Source organism: Convolutriloba macropyga, chromosome 15 (assembly GCF_964194025.1).
Source record: "Convolutriloba macropyga chromosome 15, txConMacr16.3, whole genome shotgun sequence".
Taxonomy (NCBI): domain Eukaryota; kingdom Metazoa; phylum Xenacoelomorpha; order Acoela; family Convolutidae; genus Convolutriloba; species Convolutriloba macropyga.
The window spans coordinates 34,964,345-34,979,982 of NC_134482.1; the positions used below are offsets into that span (position 1 = coordinate 34,964,345).

General features: G+C 36.0%; 1 protein-coding gene across 3 annotated transcripts in view; it reads right to left on the reverse strand.

The window, feature by feature from the left end:
• The window catches only part of LOC142354753 (uncharacterized), a 255,263-nt gene that overhangs the window by 150,262 nt on the left and 89,363 nt on the right, over window positions 1-15,638 (reverse strand). For 2 of the 3 annotated variants that reach the window (XM_075407136.1, XM_075407135.1), the window contains exons 3-4: window positions 13,357-13,873; window positions 9,118-9,549 (exon numbers count right to left, since the gene is read on the reverse strand). The exons of the other annotated variant lie outside the window; for it this stretch is intronic. In XM_075407136.1, coding sequence (XP_075263251.1) covers window positions 9,473-9,549; window positions 13,357-13,873 — 594 coding nt within the window. In that variant the 3' untranslated portion in view covers window positions 9,118-9,472. Of the gene's footprint in view, window positions 1-9,117; window positions 9,550-13,356; window positions 13,874-15,638 lie in introns of those variants that run through there. 3 annotated transcript variants of the gene reach the window in all.

Below are 15,638 nucleotides of genomic sequence, written 5' to 3' on the forward strand. Positions count from 1 at the left end.
TTTGTTGAGTTGGAGGGAGTAAAAACGAAAACAGATTCCATCATAAACGACATTGATTAATATTACGCTGATTTTAAGGCAAGAATTATTCCAGCGCTGTTTATTAAAACTTTCTATTTAAAACTTTCTTAAGCTTGTCTTATGAACTGTTTGTCTCATCAAGACCATAAATGACCTTTATGTAGAACTTGACCAAGGAAAATACCTTTTAGTAATTGCGCTTGGCCTAAGTGCTGCTTTTGACACACTGGATTTTGCTAATTTTGGAAAAAATTTTGGAAGAGCGCTTCAAAATGACAGGAAAATGTAAACAGTGGATCAGTGTACCTCAGGGCTCCATTCTCGGACCGATGATTTTCTCGATGTATACAACCCCAATTGGCGATCTTATCAAACAATTCAACCTACGGTACCAATTGTTCGCCGATGACACATTTTTGTACACCAAAATCGAAATACAGGACGAAGAGCCACTTATTGAAACGCTGAGGTTACAAGTTAAAGATTTGTTCGGAGTTTTTACAGCTTTGCAACTCAAAGTTAATCCGGACAAAACAAATAATATTTTCTACTAAAAAGAAACGTCCAAATATCACAACGCTAGAACTGGACGATATTGTTTTGAATATCAGTAGAAATTTGGTTTCACTTGGTATTACTTTTGATCAGCGCTTGAGTTTCGAAAAGAATGTAAACAAAATCATGAGCTCTTGCTACAATGAACTCAGAAAACTCTATAGAATAAAACATTATCTTTCTTTAGAGTGACGAAAAATTGCTGTACAAACTCTAATTATCTCTAGGCTTGACTACTGCAATGCTATATTATTGGCTTCAAACATCAAAGAAATATCAAAATTGCAGAGAGTACAGAATGCCGCTTGCAGATTCGTTTTCAACCTGCGAAAATATGAGTCTTGTGAATTCAGATACAACTGGCTGCCTGTTGCTCAGCGAATCGACTTCAAAATTTTGACATATGTTCACAAAAATGTGTGCAACCTTAATGTGCCACTTTATTTGAAAAGCTTAGTGCTTTTACAGTACAAATAAAACCAAACTCGCTCCGAAAACAAATGGAAATTGAAGTCGCCAAAAGTCAAAAACTCTTACGGTTCACGAGCTTTCTCTTTTCTTGGCCCAAAGAAGTGGAATGCTCTGCCCTCACACCTACGTTGTATAGCTGATCATACATTGTTCAGGAAAGACTTAAAAACGTTCTTTTTCTCGAGTTCGGAATGCGTCTTTCAGAGAGAAAATGGAAAACGAAATTGTTTGGAGGTCCAGAATAAGCCAAATCAAATGTAATTTATTGAAACGACGCTGTACAGTCGTCGAATTGAGTTAACCCTAACGCAAATTAATCCTTCCACAGAAAAGTCAACGAGTGTTTCAAAATTTGATATTATGATAGTCGCTGGTGTATGGGGTGTTTGTTGAAAACGCAATTACTATATCTTGCCCAGGAGGCTGCATCTCAACACTCTGCAGCGATCGCGTAATTGAAAATATGAAATCATTTGGTGTAAGAAATGTAGTTGTCATGGCTGGTACAAACAACCTGTTCGATAAACGTAATAAACCACTGAAGGGACCTATTGAAACATCAGATGAGATGTATTATCTTATTGAAAAACTCAAATTCTATAACTTTAAGGTAACGATTATGGCACTAATCAACCGAAAAGACAAATGGAAAACCATTAAGAAAGTAAAGGAGTGCTACCGGGATGTTGCACATGATCATCGGATTCCTTTCATTGAACATTGAAAGTTTCGGTATCGGCATATATCGTCGGATGGATTGCATCCAAATCCGCAAGACATTTGGAAATTGGCGTCTGATTTTCGGTATGCTTTCAAGCAGATTAAACAGTGGCCTTTTTAAAGCAAGCATGGTTTTATCAGATTTTAATTCAGTAGTTGTGAAAATGCTCGGCTCGAGCAGAAATTTGTCCTCCGATTGAATGCTTGGTTAGAGCAGAATACTTACAGTTTTGAGGCTCGGTTAGAGCAGAAGACATCCGGTCAAAACATTGGTTGGAGCAAAAGTTATGTTAATTGTTCTACTTTGGGATCATGCATATTCTTGGAGAAGAAAGAAGATATTCTATTTGATCTGCTTTGGAAACATGTCTATGCTCGGATAGAGCGGAAGTTATTCTAATTGTTCTTTTTTGGAAACACATTAATGCTCGGATAGAGCGGAAATCTAGATGAGATCATGAATCCAACCTACCTCTGTGTCCAGAAGAGGTGGAGAAACAAGACCCTCTACTACTAACTGTTAACATTTTGCTGAACGTTCAAACTTCAGCGAATATTCAATTCTTAAAAGATAAAGATATCCGCCTGATGTAAAATATTGTCTTGTTCCGATATAATGCGTCTGTTTACAGTGACATTCTGAGCTGTAGAAAAGATAATAGCCTCTTAATGTTTTGCTCCCTATGGACTGCAGACCTCGGCAGATTTTGAGGCAAATATTGTAAAGATGTGTCTTTATTGTGCAAAAGTTTTGCTTGACGGCTTAAGTTTTTGTTCTAGAACTTCTCAAGTGACTTTTTCACGCTTGTCTTGTTTTTTGAGTGATCTGAATTGCTCTCTCTCCGAAATAAATTTACTAAAAAAAGCGATTGTAAGATATAGCAAAGCACAAGGGCCTGCTGGTAGCAGAGTGGTTAATGCTTCTGTCGAGGACTCCGCACGTCGGGGAGCGCCTTCCACCCTGTTAACAAAATTTTGCACCTATGAAGAAAAGTTTTATCTGGGCTACAGCCATTGATTTAAATTGCCCTGTCTGTTGTTCGAGAGGAATTTGTCGGCCGTTAGTCGTATTGTTTTGTGTCTCTAGCCCTCATAGTATAATAATATATTGGTTCCTGGTGTTACAAATACGAGCATCATGGATTATATATACAGGTTTCTTAAAATAAAATGTAGCACCAGAGAGGACATTAGACCGTCTGGTCCGTTTTCAATTGCCTTTTTTACTACAGGTTGAATTCTAACTATCATTTGACAGAGCAACCGTAAAATCACGCATGCCTATATGTATACTCGCTATAAGTTAAATTTGTATCAACTTCCGAATTTAATGCAACATAAACTTTGACTCGCTGAAGGAGGCCATTGTTCGTTTACACGTGTCACCCAAAGAAGGGTTTCTGTCAGTGTTTGCTGTGAAATCTTATCTCGCCTAATAAGCGGGAATTTCAATATTTGTTGGAAGCATTTGAATTTTGCAACACATGAAGCTATAGAGAGTGAGAGAGATGAAAAAGGGACGGAGGGTTTTGGTTCCAATTTGGTCTTCAATTGGCTATGATACGATGTTTTGGAAGCATGAACGTTTTCTGTTATAAAAATAAATGAGACATTAATGGATGATTGATAATACCGAATATATAAGGGCCCCGAAAGGTTAGGCGAAGCACTTATTGGTGACATGGCGCTTCTTTGTCATTAACATCTTTGCCAAATTTGCTCAACTTCAGAGCTAAGAGGTCAAATTTATTTGTGACCATCTCATAAGGTAGTGTTTAAGAAAAAAATGCAGTTAGTCTCCTCAAATTCCTGATTTTTCCAATAACTAAAATTATTAAATTTCTGCTCCTGCGTTCGAGAGAGAGAGAGAGCGAGAAATAAATTCCTCTGGATAACAAAATAAACAATAAAATTAGGTCAACAAAATTCGATAAAACGATTTTTTTAGAAAAAATCTTGGAGTGAGTAAGTTATGTTAGTACCCAGAGAGGACCGCGAACGGATCCAGCAGGATCATACTGGCGCAGCCCTTAACGACATTATTTAGTAAGGAATTTTTTTAAAAAAATTTTGTGTTTCTTTGTGTGAGATTTGTCAAGTGCTGTTCCATATTTACAGCCTTATATTTCGCACTACTGGGATTAGTCGGTCCAGTACAGCACCCTAGTAAAACGTAGAGCACAGAGGGAAAAATAAAATTTTTTTAGTTTCGGAACCAAATTTTATGAGGGAACCTTCAAAAATCACAAAACTGTCCATATCTCAAAAACTAAAAGGTTTCAGAGGGTCAATTTTTCACGCCAGAAAGGGAACCCTATTTTCTATGTCTCTTAGCATCCAACCAAGAGGTACTACTTTTAAAAATCCAATTTTTCAATAAATTGATCAGCTAAGACAGATCCTGGGAAAATAAAGAGACAGCGTCGAAAAAGTTACTCGAAAATTTTTTTAATTATAGTTCGATAAAATGAAGCTGTCCCTCAAGTCATGTACTGTTTTAGTGAATACTGACTGACTCATGTTGCAATAATTTGAACAAATATTCCATTGTCTATCAAACATTTAACAATTTAGTTCCCCGATATTTTAGCGAATTCTTCTCTAGGAGTTTTCGACATTTTGGAATTTTAAAGACTACTTTGAGACCTCCTTGTTGAATATGTTGTCACATCAAATTCATAGAGCCTATTAACATAATCATCAGTATGGAGTTTATTAAGAGATCTTGAAACGAATTTCAGTAACTCATAAAAAATAAAGCTCGTGCAATGTCAAAATATTTAAGTATTCGCTTACGCTTTGTCGATATTTGAGAAAAAAGAATAGTCGAAGAATTTTTTGCATCTTCAAAATTGGTTCCAATGTTCTGTAGTTTGCGCAGCCGTACCCTAGCAGTCCACATTGAAAGATTGGTTTAATGTTTGAGGACTAGAATCTCAACATAACATTCCTTGGAACAATGTCGCAATTTGGATACTATGCCACATTACCTTCCAAGCCTTTCTAGAACACTCTCTATGTGGTTTAAAAGAAAATTTATTATCTAAAAACACTCCAAGATACTTGCAACTATTTAGAACATTCAAATTTTCATTATTTAAATGGAAGTTTGAGCTAGAGGCACTTTTTCCTAAGGTTAAGTTTAATTGACAGGTTTTCTTTATATTCAGAGTAACTTTATTATTTCGTAGCCAGTCACTGACTGCAAGCAAGTCTGCTTGCAGTTCTTCTATTTTGCAATTCGTTCCCAATAGACAGGTGTCGTCTGCAAAAAGGAAAGCTTGACATTTAATGCACGCAAGCGGAAGATCGTTTATAAATTCCAAAAACAATAAAGGTCGCAAAATGGAGCCCTGAGGAACACCAAATTCAATTTTGCGCCAATCAGAAATTGAGTTTTCTTTTCCCACACGTTGTTTGCAATCGGTTAGGAAAGGTTCAATTCATTTCAGGCTTTTACCTCTTATACCATATCTATCAAATTTATGCAGAAGTATGTCGTGATCAAAGGTGTCAAAAGCTTTCGCTATGTCGAGGAGAAAGACAATTAATTCCATTTTCAATTTGGAGTCACGAACAACTTCGACTAATTTAGCTATTGCATCAATTGTGCTCAGCTTTTTACGGAATGTGAATTGGTTTTCATTGATGTATGAATGTTCTCCAAGGTTGTTAAGAATCCGGTTAAAAACAACACGTTCAAAGATTTTACTCCAAACAATTAGGAGAGAGTTTGGACGATAAATATTAACATCTTCTTTCCAACCATTTTTATGCAAGGGTGGTACTTTGGCTAATTTCAACGAGGATGGGAAAATACCATCTTTTAAAAACTTGTTGATAAGAAAATCCAAATGTTCGCAATATAACTGGACCAGCACTTTTCACCGTGATGTTACTAAGTTCGTCAGTTCCGGAGGCGCTTTTGGACTCTAAAATTTCAATTTTTGCTGGATCTCAATGGTGTCAGTTGGATACGGACACATGCTGAGGAGACTTTCGAAGTTTAGTTCATAATTTGAATTGTTCTTTAAAGCACTTCCCAATCTAGGCCCCACCTCAGGAAAGAATTTGTTCAAGTTCTTAGCGATTTGCTTCAGTTCATCAATTTTCTTGCCGTCCTCTACTAGAACGGGTATACTTGCCTTTTTTCTTTTCTTCCCTTTAATTCTTTTAAGAACCTATAAAGTTCTCTTGAGCCTCCGATGCATTTAATGAACTTTTCAAGATAAAAATCTCTTTTCATTTTTTTTAATTAACTGCTCAACTTTTGCGCGAGCGGCTTTGAAATTTGAGAGCTGCCTGCAATCAGATTTGTTCTTCTTCCTTTTTCTATGAAGAAGATTTCGTTTAGAAACTTGATTCCTCAGTGATTTGTCAAACCACATCGGAACCATTTTTTTATTCTGTTTATTCTCTGGCATTGGTGCAAAAATTTGAAAGACTTCATTGAAAGTGGTCTGGAAATTCTCAAAGTTTTTGCTTATACTATGCCCGTTGTATGTAATGGCGCTTAGTGAAGTTTCTAGCGTTTCTAGAAAGCAAGTGGCCTTTTTAGGAGATTTCAAAAAACTGGTATCTCTGAATTTTTGATACTTGGTGGTATTTTCCCCGTCAATACCAGTTGTCAATACAATGGGTGCATGATCACTGTAACTTTGCTTAGTTAAAACATTGTCATTGATTACTCTGACGCCTTTTACAAAAAAGTGATCTAGACAAATTGCACTTGATGAGTCTAATCTAGTTGGTTTATTAATGCAAAAATGATATCCATTCGATGCTATCATATTCATGTACTTTGAGCTTATGTAATCAGCTTTGAGCGTATCAATGTTGAAGTCACCACACACTAGAGTTTGGTCATATTTAGTTGTTAAACGTTCAAGTAATTTGTCCAGTTCAGTGATGAGTACAAGCTTGTCCGACCGAGGTGGATTATACAACGTTAAAAGAATCATATCTTCTATTCCCACTTTCACATGTATGAGAAGATTTTCTTCTATTTCGGATACAAGTTCTCCTTTCAAAGCGACTTCACTTGTATTTTGAACCATTATACCACCCCTTCTCCCGTTCCTCGATTTGGACAAGCATGCAGTATAATTGCTTAAATTATATAAACCAGGATCATTTTTGGCCGATAATCATGTTTCTGTTAGACATATTATGTTAGGCGGAGACTCAAGACAATTCACTAGTGCCTCTAGTTGTTCATAATGTTTTTTTAAAGATCTAGTATGTAGATGGATAACAGTTAGCGATTGATAATGATTTAGTAGACAGTGCGATTTTAACCAATTATTAATCAACAGCCGTGGGTTCAATTTCACTTTCATCACCTCCATCAGACGCCATGATTGAGACCCTTATAATTTTAGCAGATAGAATAGCTTCTATTACAGCTGGAAGTAATTTATTCAAAATGGATTCAGCTAAGTTCTCCGATTCTAGAACTGGGGAGAGGCTCAACCGTCTTTTCACAGCAGGCGTGGGTCTTTTTAGCAGCGTCGGTAGCAAGGGTGTCCCATTGACCACGAAAGATTCCGGCTATTTAGAAAAAGCGGATTCATCGGATACCATTCCATGGTTCAATTTTGCAGCTGGAATTGGTGGCGGACATGATGGTGGTTCATGAGTTATTTTCGGCACAAAGGTTTTTTTTGAATGCATCCAAGTCGGCAACATCTTTCACTTTAACAGCACCACCAATACTTGAATTTTTGTTGAAAACATAAACTACTTGTTTCCGGGTAAATGTTGATAGCTTCATGCGCGATGCCTCCACTTTCAGTTTTCCATCTGACGGAGCCAGGCACTCTTTCACAAATATTGGCAGATCTTTGCTGTTTTTGATATTTCTTAGGAAACTTTTGCGTCGCCATACCAGGTCATGATGCTGATGATAAAAAACTTCACTGTCACAGGTGCAACTTTTTCATTATTCAAAGCATGACTGCAGCAAGATGCCTGGACTCTATCCGCACTTGAAGAACGTTGTTCATAAGGCTCAGCACCGTATTCCAAACATTCTCTCCAACATCAATACTATTGAAGATAATGCAGGTCTTTCTAGAGTATCGTTCCAGTTCCAGAACTCTGTCTTTAATATCTTCTACGGCGTTGTAACACTCTGCTGTTTTGCCTTTCACACAATCTTGTCGATATTGCTAATCCTCAATTTTGCAATTTTGGAGATGGACCAATTCTGTTAGTGTTGCGACAGCTCCCTTCAGTGCAATAATGTTGCCATTGTCTTTTATCAAATTGAGTTCGTTTTATGTTGCTGCACAATCAGGTATCTCATTCTCATCAAGCATGCCTCGCTGGCTCATCCCTGAAACTATTTAAAAATTTTATCACAACAATTAGGCTAATTATTTCAATTAATTCAATTCTTAGTTCAATTAAGAAAGCTCTTGTTCATTTTAAGTACATCATCTGAGTGATTTTAAAATTAGGTCTTTTTCTGAAAAATTTTAAACTTCAATTCTAAATTTTTGTCTGCAGGTTTAGTAACATAAATCACTTTAACTGCATAAAACATAAAAAGTGAATATATAGCAAAGTTTTTTTGGTCCTTCCAATTATAGCGCCCCCTCCCCAGTTTAGTGGTCAGATAACCTATATCCACCCTCCCCAATCCTGTTAAATATACCATAATGGGGGAGGGGCTATGATGGGAAAGACCCCAATTTTTTTTACTCTCTCTAAGGTATAGGATCATCAATAATCAATGATAGAGTTTACTCAATTATTTTTGTACATGATTAACACTTAATTGGGACACTGTTATTGATTCCGTTTGTGCCCTCGCCCCAACTTTGTGGGTGCATATAATTTGCACCCCCTCCCCCCCTCGGTGTGTGCCGAGGATCTTTTCCGTTAATGCAAGTCCTCCAAGCTTAATGAGTGCATATTATTTGCACCCCCACACCGACGTGCCATATTTTTACATAATGCTTTACTGTGTAATGACACGTGCTCTGGCGAAGCATCTTGGTAATCGGTTTAAGTCAGGCGATATGAAAGCTGCAAGCTTTTTCGGACAAAGAATTGGATCTATCCTGTTTCGCCCCTCCTCCCCCCCTCCCCCCTCCCCCCCCCCCTCCAAACTTAATGAGCACATGTATTTTGAGCCCCTTAGGAGCACGTGCTAATAAGATGCTAGCAACAGATTCTGTAACTAATGGGAATAAAGAAACGGGGGGGGGCTGATTTCTGGATTATTAATAGATTCAGATAATTATACTGAAAGATCGATTCCTACGCTGAGGTCCAAGTCCAAAATGATGTTTGAAATTACATAACACCCATTTTCACATCATTATCATTAGTTAAAACGCCCAGACAGACAGCAAAAAGATGAATACATACATATTAAATTTTTGATGCTGTAACAGTGGATAGCACGAACACATTCTCTTTTACACACACATAATCACACACCTGCACACACACACACACACACACACACACACACACACACACACGCACACATACACACACACACACACACACACACACACACGAACTGCGTCTGCATATTAGTGTGCCTTTGTACGCTTCCTACTCAGGTTGATCTATCTGAGCAGCTTTCATCATTATTTTCAATTCCCAATTCACCACTATCCCATAACCCCATGTTTCTCCCATACAGTTCTTCTAAACAGAAAGATTGATTCCGGGACAGTTTCTGCTTAACTCACCGTGAGGATGCTGGTTCATCATCCCACCAACTATCAGCTATCGGGTTGGAGACTTTTTGTGTGCCCATACCGCCTGTGTACACAAACATGGATTATCATCATGTAAGTAGACCATAAATATGTTCCGTTATCACTTTGCAACATTTTTTTCAATATGTCTCAAATTCTGTTTTTAATACTAATAAAAAATGTCAATCCGCGATAGATCTCATGCAATTATGTAATAAATTTTTTATTTGATTTTCGAGTGCGCTTTTTTGTGCGGCAATTCCACTTCTGTTTTCGGTCCATTATCTGCACTATATTTTAAGAGCGGATAAGTATATTCTAAAAATAAATATTTCCAGCTGCCTAAACCCCACAAAGGTGTCACTAATTGTTTTCAAGACTTAGACGCTATTTGTTTTCGAAAATAGAATTGATTTTTTTTTTTTGGATTTTAGCGTATTTGAATTCCTTGCTGTTTTGTTATTTAGTACCATCAATGAGGGATCTCAACGGCTTGCTCTAGAGGTTTATTCAATTAAATTACTGATTTGAATAGAACTGAAACAGTTTCATCAAATTCAACAAAAATTTAAAGAAAATTAACTAGCTTTGGTTTTTTCCTTATCTAACGAACTATTTATCGTTCTATGAATCAGCCTCATTATGAAATACATATATATATATATATATGTATATATACATAAATGTAGATATATATATATATATATATATATATATATATATATATGTAAGTATATGTATATATATATATATATATATATATATATATATGTATATATGAATATATATATATATATATATATATAGATCTACATGTACATATATATATATATATATATATATATATATATAAATGTATTTATATATATATATATATATATATATATTATATATATATATATATATATATATATTGTATTCTGCCGCTTTTTTCCTTATCTATTCCTTATTTCACTGCGTCTCATTAAAGATAGATGTATTTGGCCTTTTTAAGTGATGTTGAATTAATCTTATTATCCAATTCAGAGCAAGGTTTTAACAGATTTCACGCTTCCAAAAGATTTTGCGATTTCTTGTATATATTGTTATTGTTCTGCCTTTTAGTGCCACACTTCTTAGGTATTGCAGCTCTCTATTCAGTCTTTTTTGTATATTTGATGGTTTTATTCCAAGCTAACAATCTTTGCGACTTTGACTCGACTGCGTTAAAAAAAATTATGGTTTCTTGGATCTGGCCTCCTTTGCGTAATTGTGTAATTGTTTGTTTTTGCCTTTTTTGCAACGTGGTTCTTCTTTTTATTAACTGAAGTTGATACTGTTTTCTTTCGATAGGTGGTAGGAAAGAATTTAGATAGTAGGAAAGAACTATGAGTATGATTCCACTCATTTTCAATGAATTCTTAAAAAGAGGTTTTTGCCATATTTTTGTTGTCTTTTTTACTTCGTCTTTCAGTGGTTTGCCACTAAGTTCGGCGTTTTTGTCTTAGATTCCAAAGTGTAAAGCACTTTGGAAGTTATCGTACTAAGACGGAATAACTCTGATAACCTTATTTGTCGAAAATTAAAAAATAAATTTGTTATTATATTTTTGTAGTGTTCTGCTTTTTCATGGACTTGTTGGTTTATGACTTGTTCATTATCACCAGCTGCTTTTTAAAATAGTTTGATAGGTTTTTTTGTCTTTACATTTCTTTGAGTTGTTATTCAGAACAGGTCCTGCTATGTTTTTTCTTAAATTTCGTCGCCAAGATATTTGTTACAAGCATATGACGTCACAATCACTTCAAATCTCCTCTTTGTTCATTCAATCAATCAATTTCAGCTGAATTGCCTATATAACGTCATTTTTTCACTCTTAGTGGAGCATGTTGTTTTGTTCATTCGCGTGATTAAGTTTTTGGTCACTCGTGACTCGCGTCATTCTCAGAAATAAAATCCTCACTCTGAAGTTCAATTTCTATTATTTTAAAACAGATAGATAACATCAAATGAATGTGTCCTACTCGAATTGAAAATTAACTGAGAATTTCTTTTAAAAATAGCAATATAATGTGCGGATTTATCAAGAAAATCTAACATCTGAGCTTTAAAAATAATTCTTTTTTGATCCGTTTCTTTTACTATCATTTTACAAAGCTATTGCCCGCTTTCTTATACATTATTAGCGAGCAATTGATATCTGTTACCTGACATTAATTTTTGGACAAAAAGACTAATTGTTTGATCAGCAAAATTTTATGTCAATTAATTCTAAGTGTTAGTAATTTTTAAATTTGTTTGGGATAACAGTAAAATCAGCAGTCATAGCACCGCACATCAACGAAAACTCTGGAAAATCTTTTCTGTCTCTTAGTACAAAAATAACAAATCGCTCTTTGAGCTGTTTAACTTTTGTTTCCTGTTCCGACCCAGTTCAATAAAAAAATCAGGGTGCAAATTTTACTTTCAAATGGTCTCAAACTCATTAAAATGGGTGAAGAGTTCTTTTAAAAAAGTCTGCTCTCCATTACAATGAAAATTATATGAAAAAGAAACTGACGAAGTAACAGCTGACGGAGTATATGAAGCTGCAACTGTTTACTGATACTAATTGCTATTTTCATGATGAAACAAGAAATTTCAAAAATGGGCAAAATTGTGACCAAACGTTTAAAAATTGTCAAAACAGTTTTTTTCATAAATCAGTGCAGTTCAAAAAAATAAATTGCATAATCAGCCATTGCCGGTCGCTTTTCAGTCAATGGTTCTTGCTGAGACAGCGTAGGCTATCTCTCAATTATAACTTTCAACAGTTTTCCTCAGTCTTGGTTTGGAAAAACATCATAATTATTACTGATTTTTCAAAAAATCTTCAACAATTGACCAAATAAGACAGATCTCAAATATTCTTCGTCTTGATTATCAGGACTATTACAACTTACCAAATTGGAGGAACACTGGATAAAAAAATAGTATAAAAAGTGTTAGAAATGGGTCACAGTTCCACTGAAATGAATAAATTTTGCTGATTATTTCTCAAAATTTTCTCAAGAAGCGCTTTTTTTGTGTTTTTGTCATAGATAGAGACATTGAGAAAATATCGAGATTTTTTCTTTTCTAGGAAACGCTTATTAACCACTCTTTGTCTGAATTGACTGAATTTTGACAAAATTTTAGCAAAATTTGAACAAAATCACCACCCATCAAAATCAGCCGTTCAAAATTGCTGCCAATTTTTTTTTCAAAACAACATTCGTGAAAATGCTCTTTGCAGTGAAGTTCTAGACAGAGAGAGTTTTAAACACATACCACTTAAGTTGGTCTAGAATGCCCTCGAAAAATTCAAAAATTGAGCAAAAAAATGGTGTTAGCATAAAGTTTTCCCATTTTTTCAAAAAGCGGGAACAGAGGAAAAATTTTTGTGGCCAATTTATGTACGAAATTAAATTTACTTAATTGAATATGTATCAATGTGCCACAGTACACAAAAATTTAAGAAAATTTTGATATACACTCAGGAACAAGACCATCTGAGGGCAACTGAATAAAATTTTGCTGCGTGAATAGATCAAGTTCTGATGAGACAAAATTCCATAACTCATTTTTTTCAAACCTTTCTGTCCTTTTTTGTCTGTTTGCTTATTTTAATCGTATGGTTTTTGAATGCATTGTTTTAAATTAATGCCATTAGTTTTTGCCTGAAGTTTTTTTGTTAAGAATTGGGAAACATTGATCTAATTGTGAATCAGTACAGAAATGAGGAATGAATGCAAGCAGACTCTTTTTCAACTTTCAGTCGCTACTACATATATGTTTTGTTAGCATATTTGTTCGTATATCTCGTCGCAAAAATTGTTGTACATGTCTTATGACACATTAGACATGTACTTACTGGGTTTCATCATTCCCATCTTTCTGTCCAATTTTGGAATAGGAGTGGTAACAACTAGAGGAGGAACCGCTACAGGTGGAGGAGGAGGAGCACCAGCGGGTGCAGGTGGAAGTGCACCAGCAGGTGGAGGTGGAGGAGCACCAGCGGGTGCAGGTGGAAGTGCACCAGCAGGTGGAGGTGGAGGAGCACCAGCAGGTGGAGGTGGAGGAGCACCAGCAGGTGGAGGTGGAGGAGCACCAGCAGGTGGAGGTGGAGGAGCACCAGCAGTCGCTACGGGGTCAGCAGGACTTCCAGGGATAGCGGGAGCTCCTGGGGCAGCAGGAGTTGCCGGCGCAGCAGGAGATGCAGGAGTTCCTGGGGCAACTGGAGTTCCAGGGGTAGCCGGAGTTCCAGGAGCTCCCAGAATGGCAGGAGCAGGGGCACCAGCAGCTGCAGGATTGGGTGCAGGCGTCGGGAAGTTTTTCATGCCAAGGCTAGCATCCAAATTGATGACCACGTTCTTGGGATGCGCAGGTTTCTGAAGACACATTCACTAAACATTCGACACGTTCTTAACATAATGTCCATTTTGAGTAAAATTTCCAGTCGAAACTGACCAATTTTTGATTTTAAGGGATTGGTTCATAATGGATTTCAGTAACAGAAAATGTAAACTCTACTCGTGGATAATTGCCATTATAGAACACACTTTTGTATAATTGCACAATTTACGCAATTTAGGCTGATAGTCGCAGTCCAATACTGCTTTATACCCGAAAAAAGCCAAACGGTACCAGTTAACAGCGGTGACAAAACCTGCGAACACAGAAAATGAGGCTTGCGAAGAAGATCGTGATAAACCTAGACAATTGCCTAGTTCGAGGAACACAGCTAATATCATCGAAAATCTGAACATCTTAAAGAAATCAGAAAATTTCCCGAAACAAATGAGTCAGGAATCAATAATCGCCCGAGAAAGCGCAATTAGACAAAAGTTTCGTTCTTTCCGTGTTTTACCCCAGAACTGCTTTCAGTATAAACGAAATCAAATGCGAGAATCAAGCTCTCACAAACTTCCATGCCTTCGAAACGAAACTGACAATTATCTTACCAGAACTCGACGTGACTAAGACACGTGCTTACATGGCTACCTGCAATCTCTTTGCGCTCACTGTGACCGTGGAAAGATGAACTGACTTGGAGAGAGATTATGCATAATCTTGCAAGATTTCTGCCAGAATCTTGCAAGATAACCATTTTTCTGCCAAAATCTTGCAAGATAACCTTCCGATCTCGCCTGAGGTTGTTTTATGTTATCAGTTTAGCAATCCATTGATTATTTAAATGAAGTTGCACTGAACCGTTGACTTGTATTAGTATTTTATTAATGGAACGATAGTATTTTTTCATATTTGACTATGGCGGACTGAACAATTTAACTCGAACAAAATTATGCCATTTTTCTGACACTTAAAATTCTAATTTATAAAAGTTTCGAAAACAAAGTTATAGCTAAAATCCTAAGGAGAGCTATAGATCTTCAAATTGACAGCTTTTTAGAAGCATAATTTTATTGACCTATCAGTCTATAACAACCAACAGTCATTAAATAGCTATAAGCGTAAACCAACAAACAAAAAAAATGTTTCTCAAAAATTTCGACATAAATAAGAAAAAACAATTCTACTTTCAGCAAAAAAAGAAGATTTGAAGCACCAGTAACCATTCTGAAAGGTATCAGACACAACTGGAAATGCAGCAGCAAAGACAAAAGACAGCGATGAATGATAACTATCAGTCATCCTGTTTTTGACAGTGTCTTGGTTCTCCATTACTGGTTCTCAACTTTATGTTTTTCTATTACAAAAGAAAGAAAAAAATTTTGGAATGAGTAGTCAAATGCGAGCTTTCACCTTACTTTGTTTGAATGATCGTCAACCCTCCTTAAAGTCAGCCCATACATATTCCAGTTTTTGGAAGTAGAATACGGTTTGCCACAAGATGCAGTGCTGGTTCCACTTCCTTGAAAACTCTTACATAGAATTTTGTGTAAACACCATCACAAATTTCTATGCTAATGACAACGTTCTGAAAACAAAATCAGACGCATTTTGTTGAGCTTGACAATTTTCCTGGAGTAGAAAATTACTTTTTTGACAATAAACTGAGTAATGGAAAACACATTTCTGAGCTTGAGGGATTGTGAACACTTTTCTCAGCCTCAACTACTACAAAAAGGCAGAACCAGGAGAACATTGTAAACTATCTTGGTGTTCAAATAAATGAAACAGAATTCCAACAGC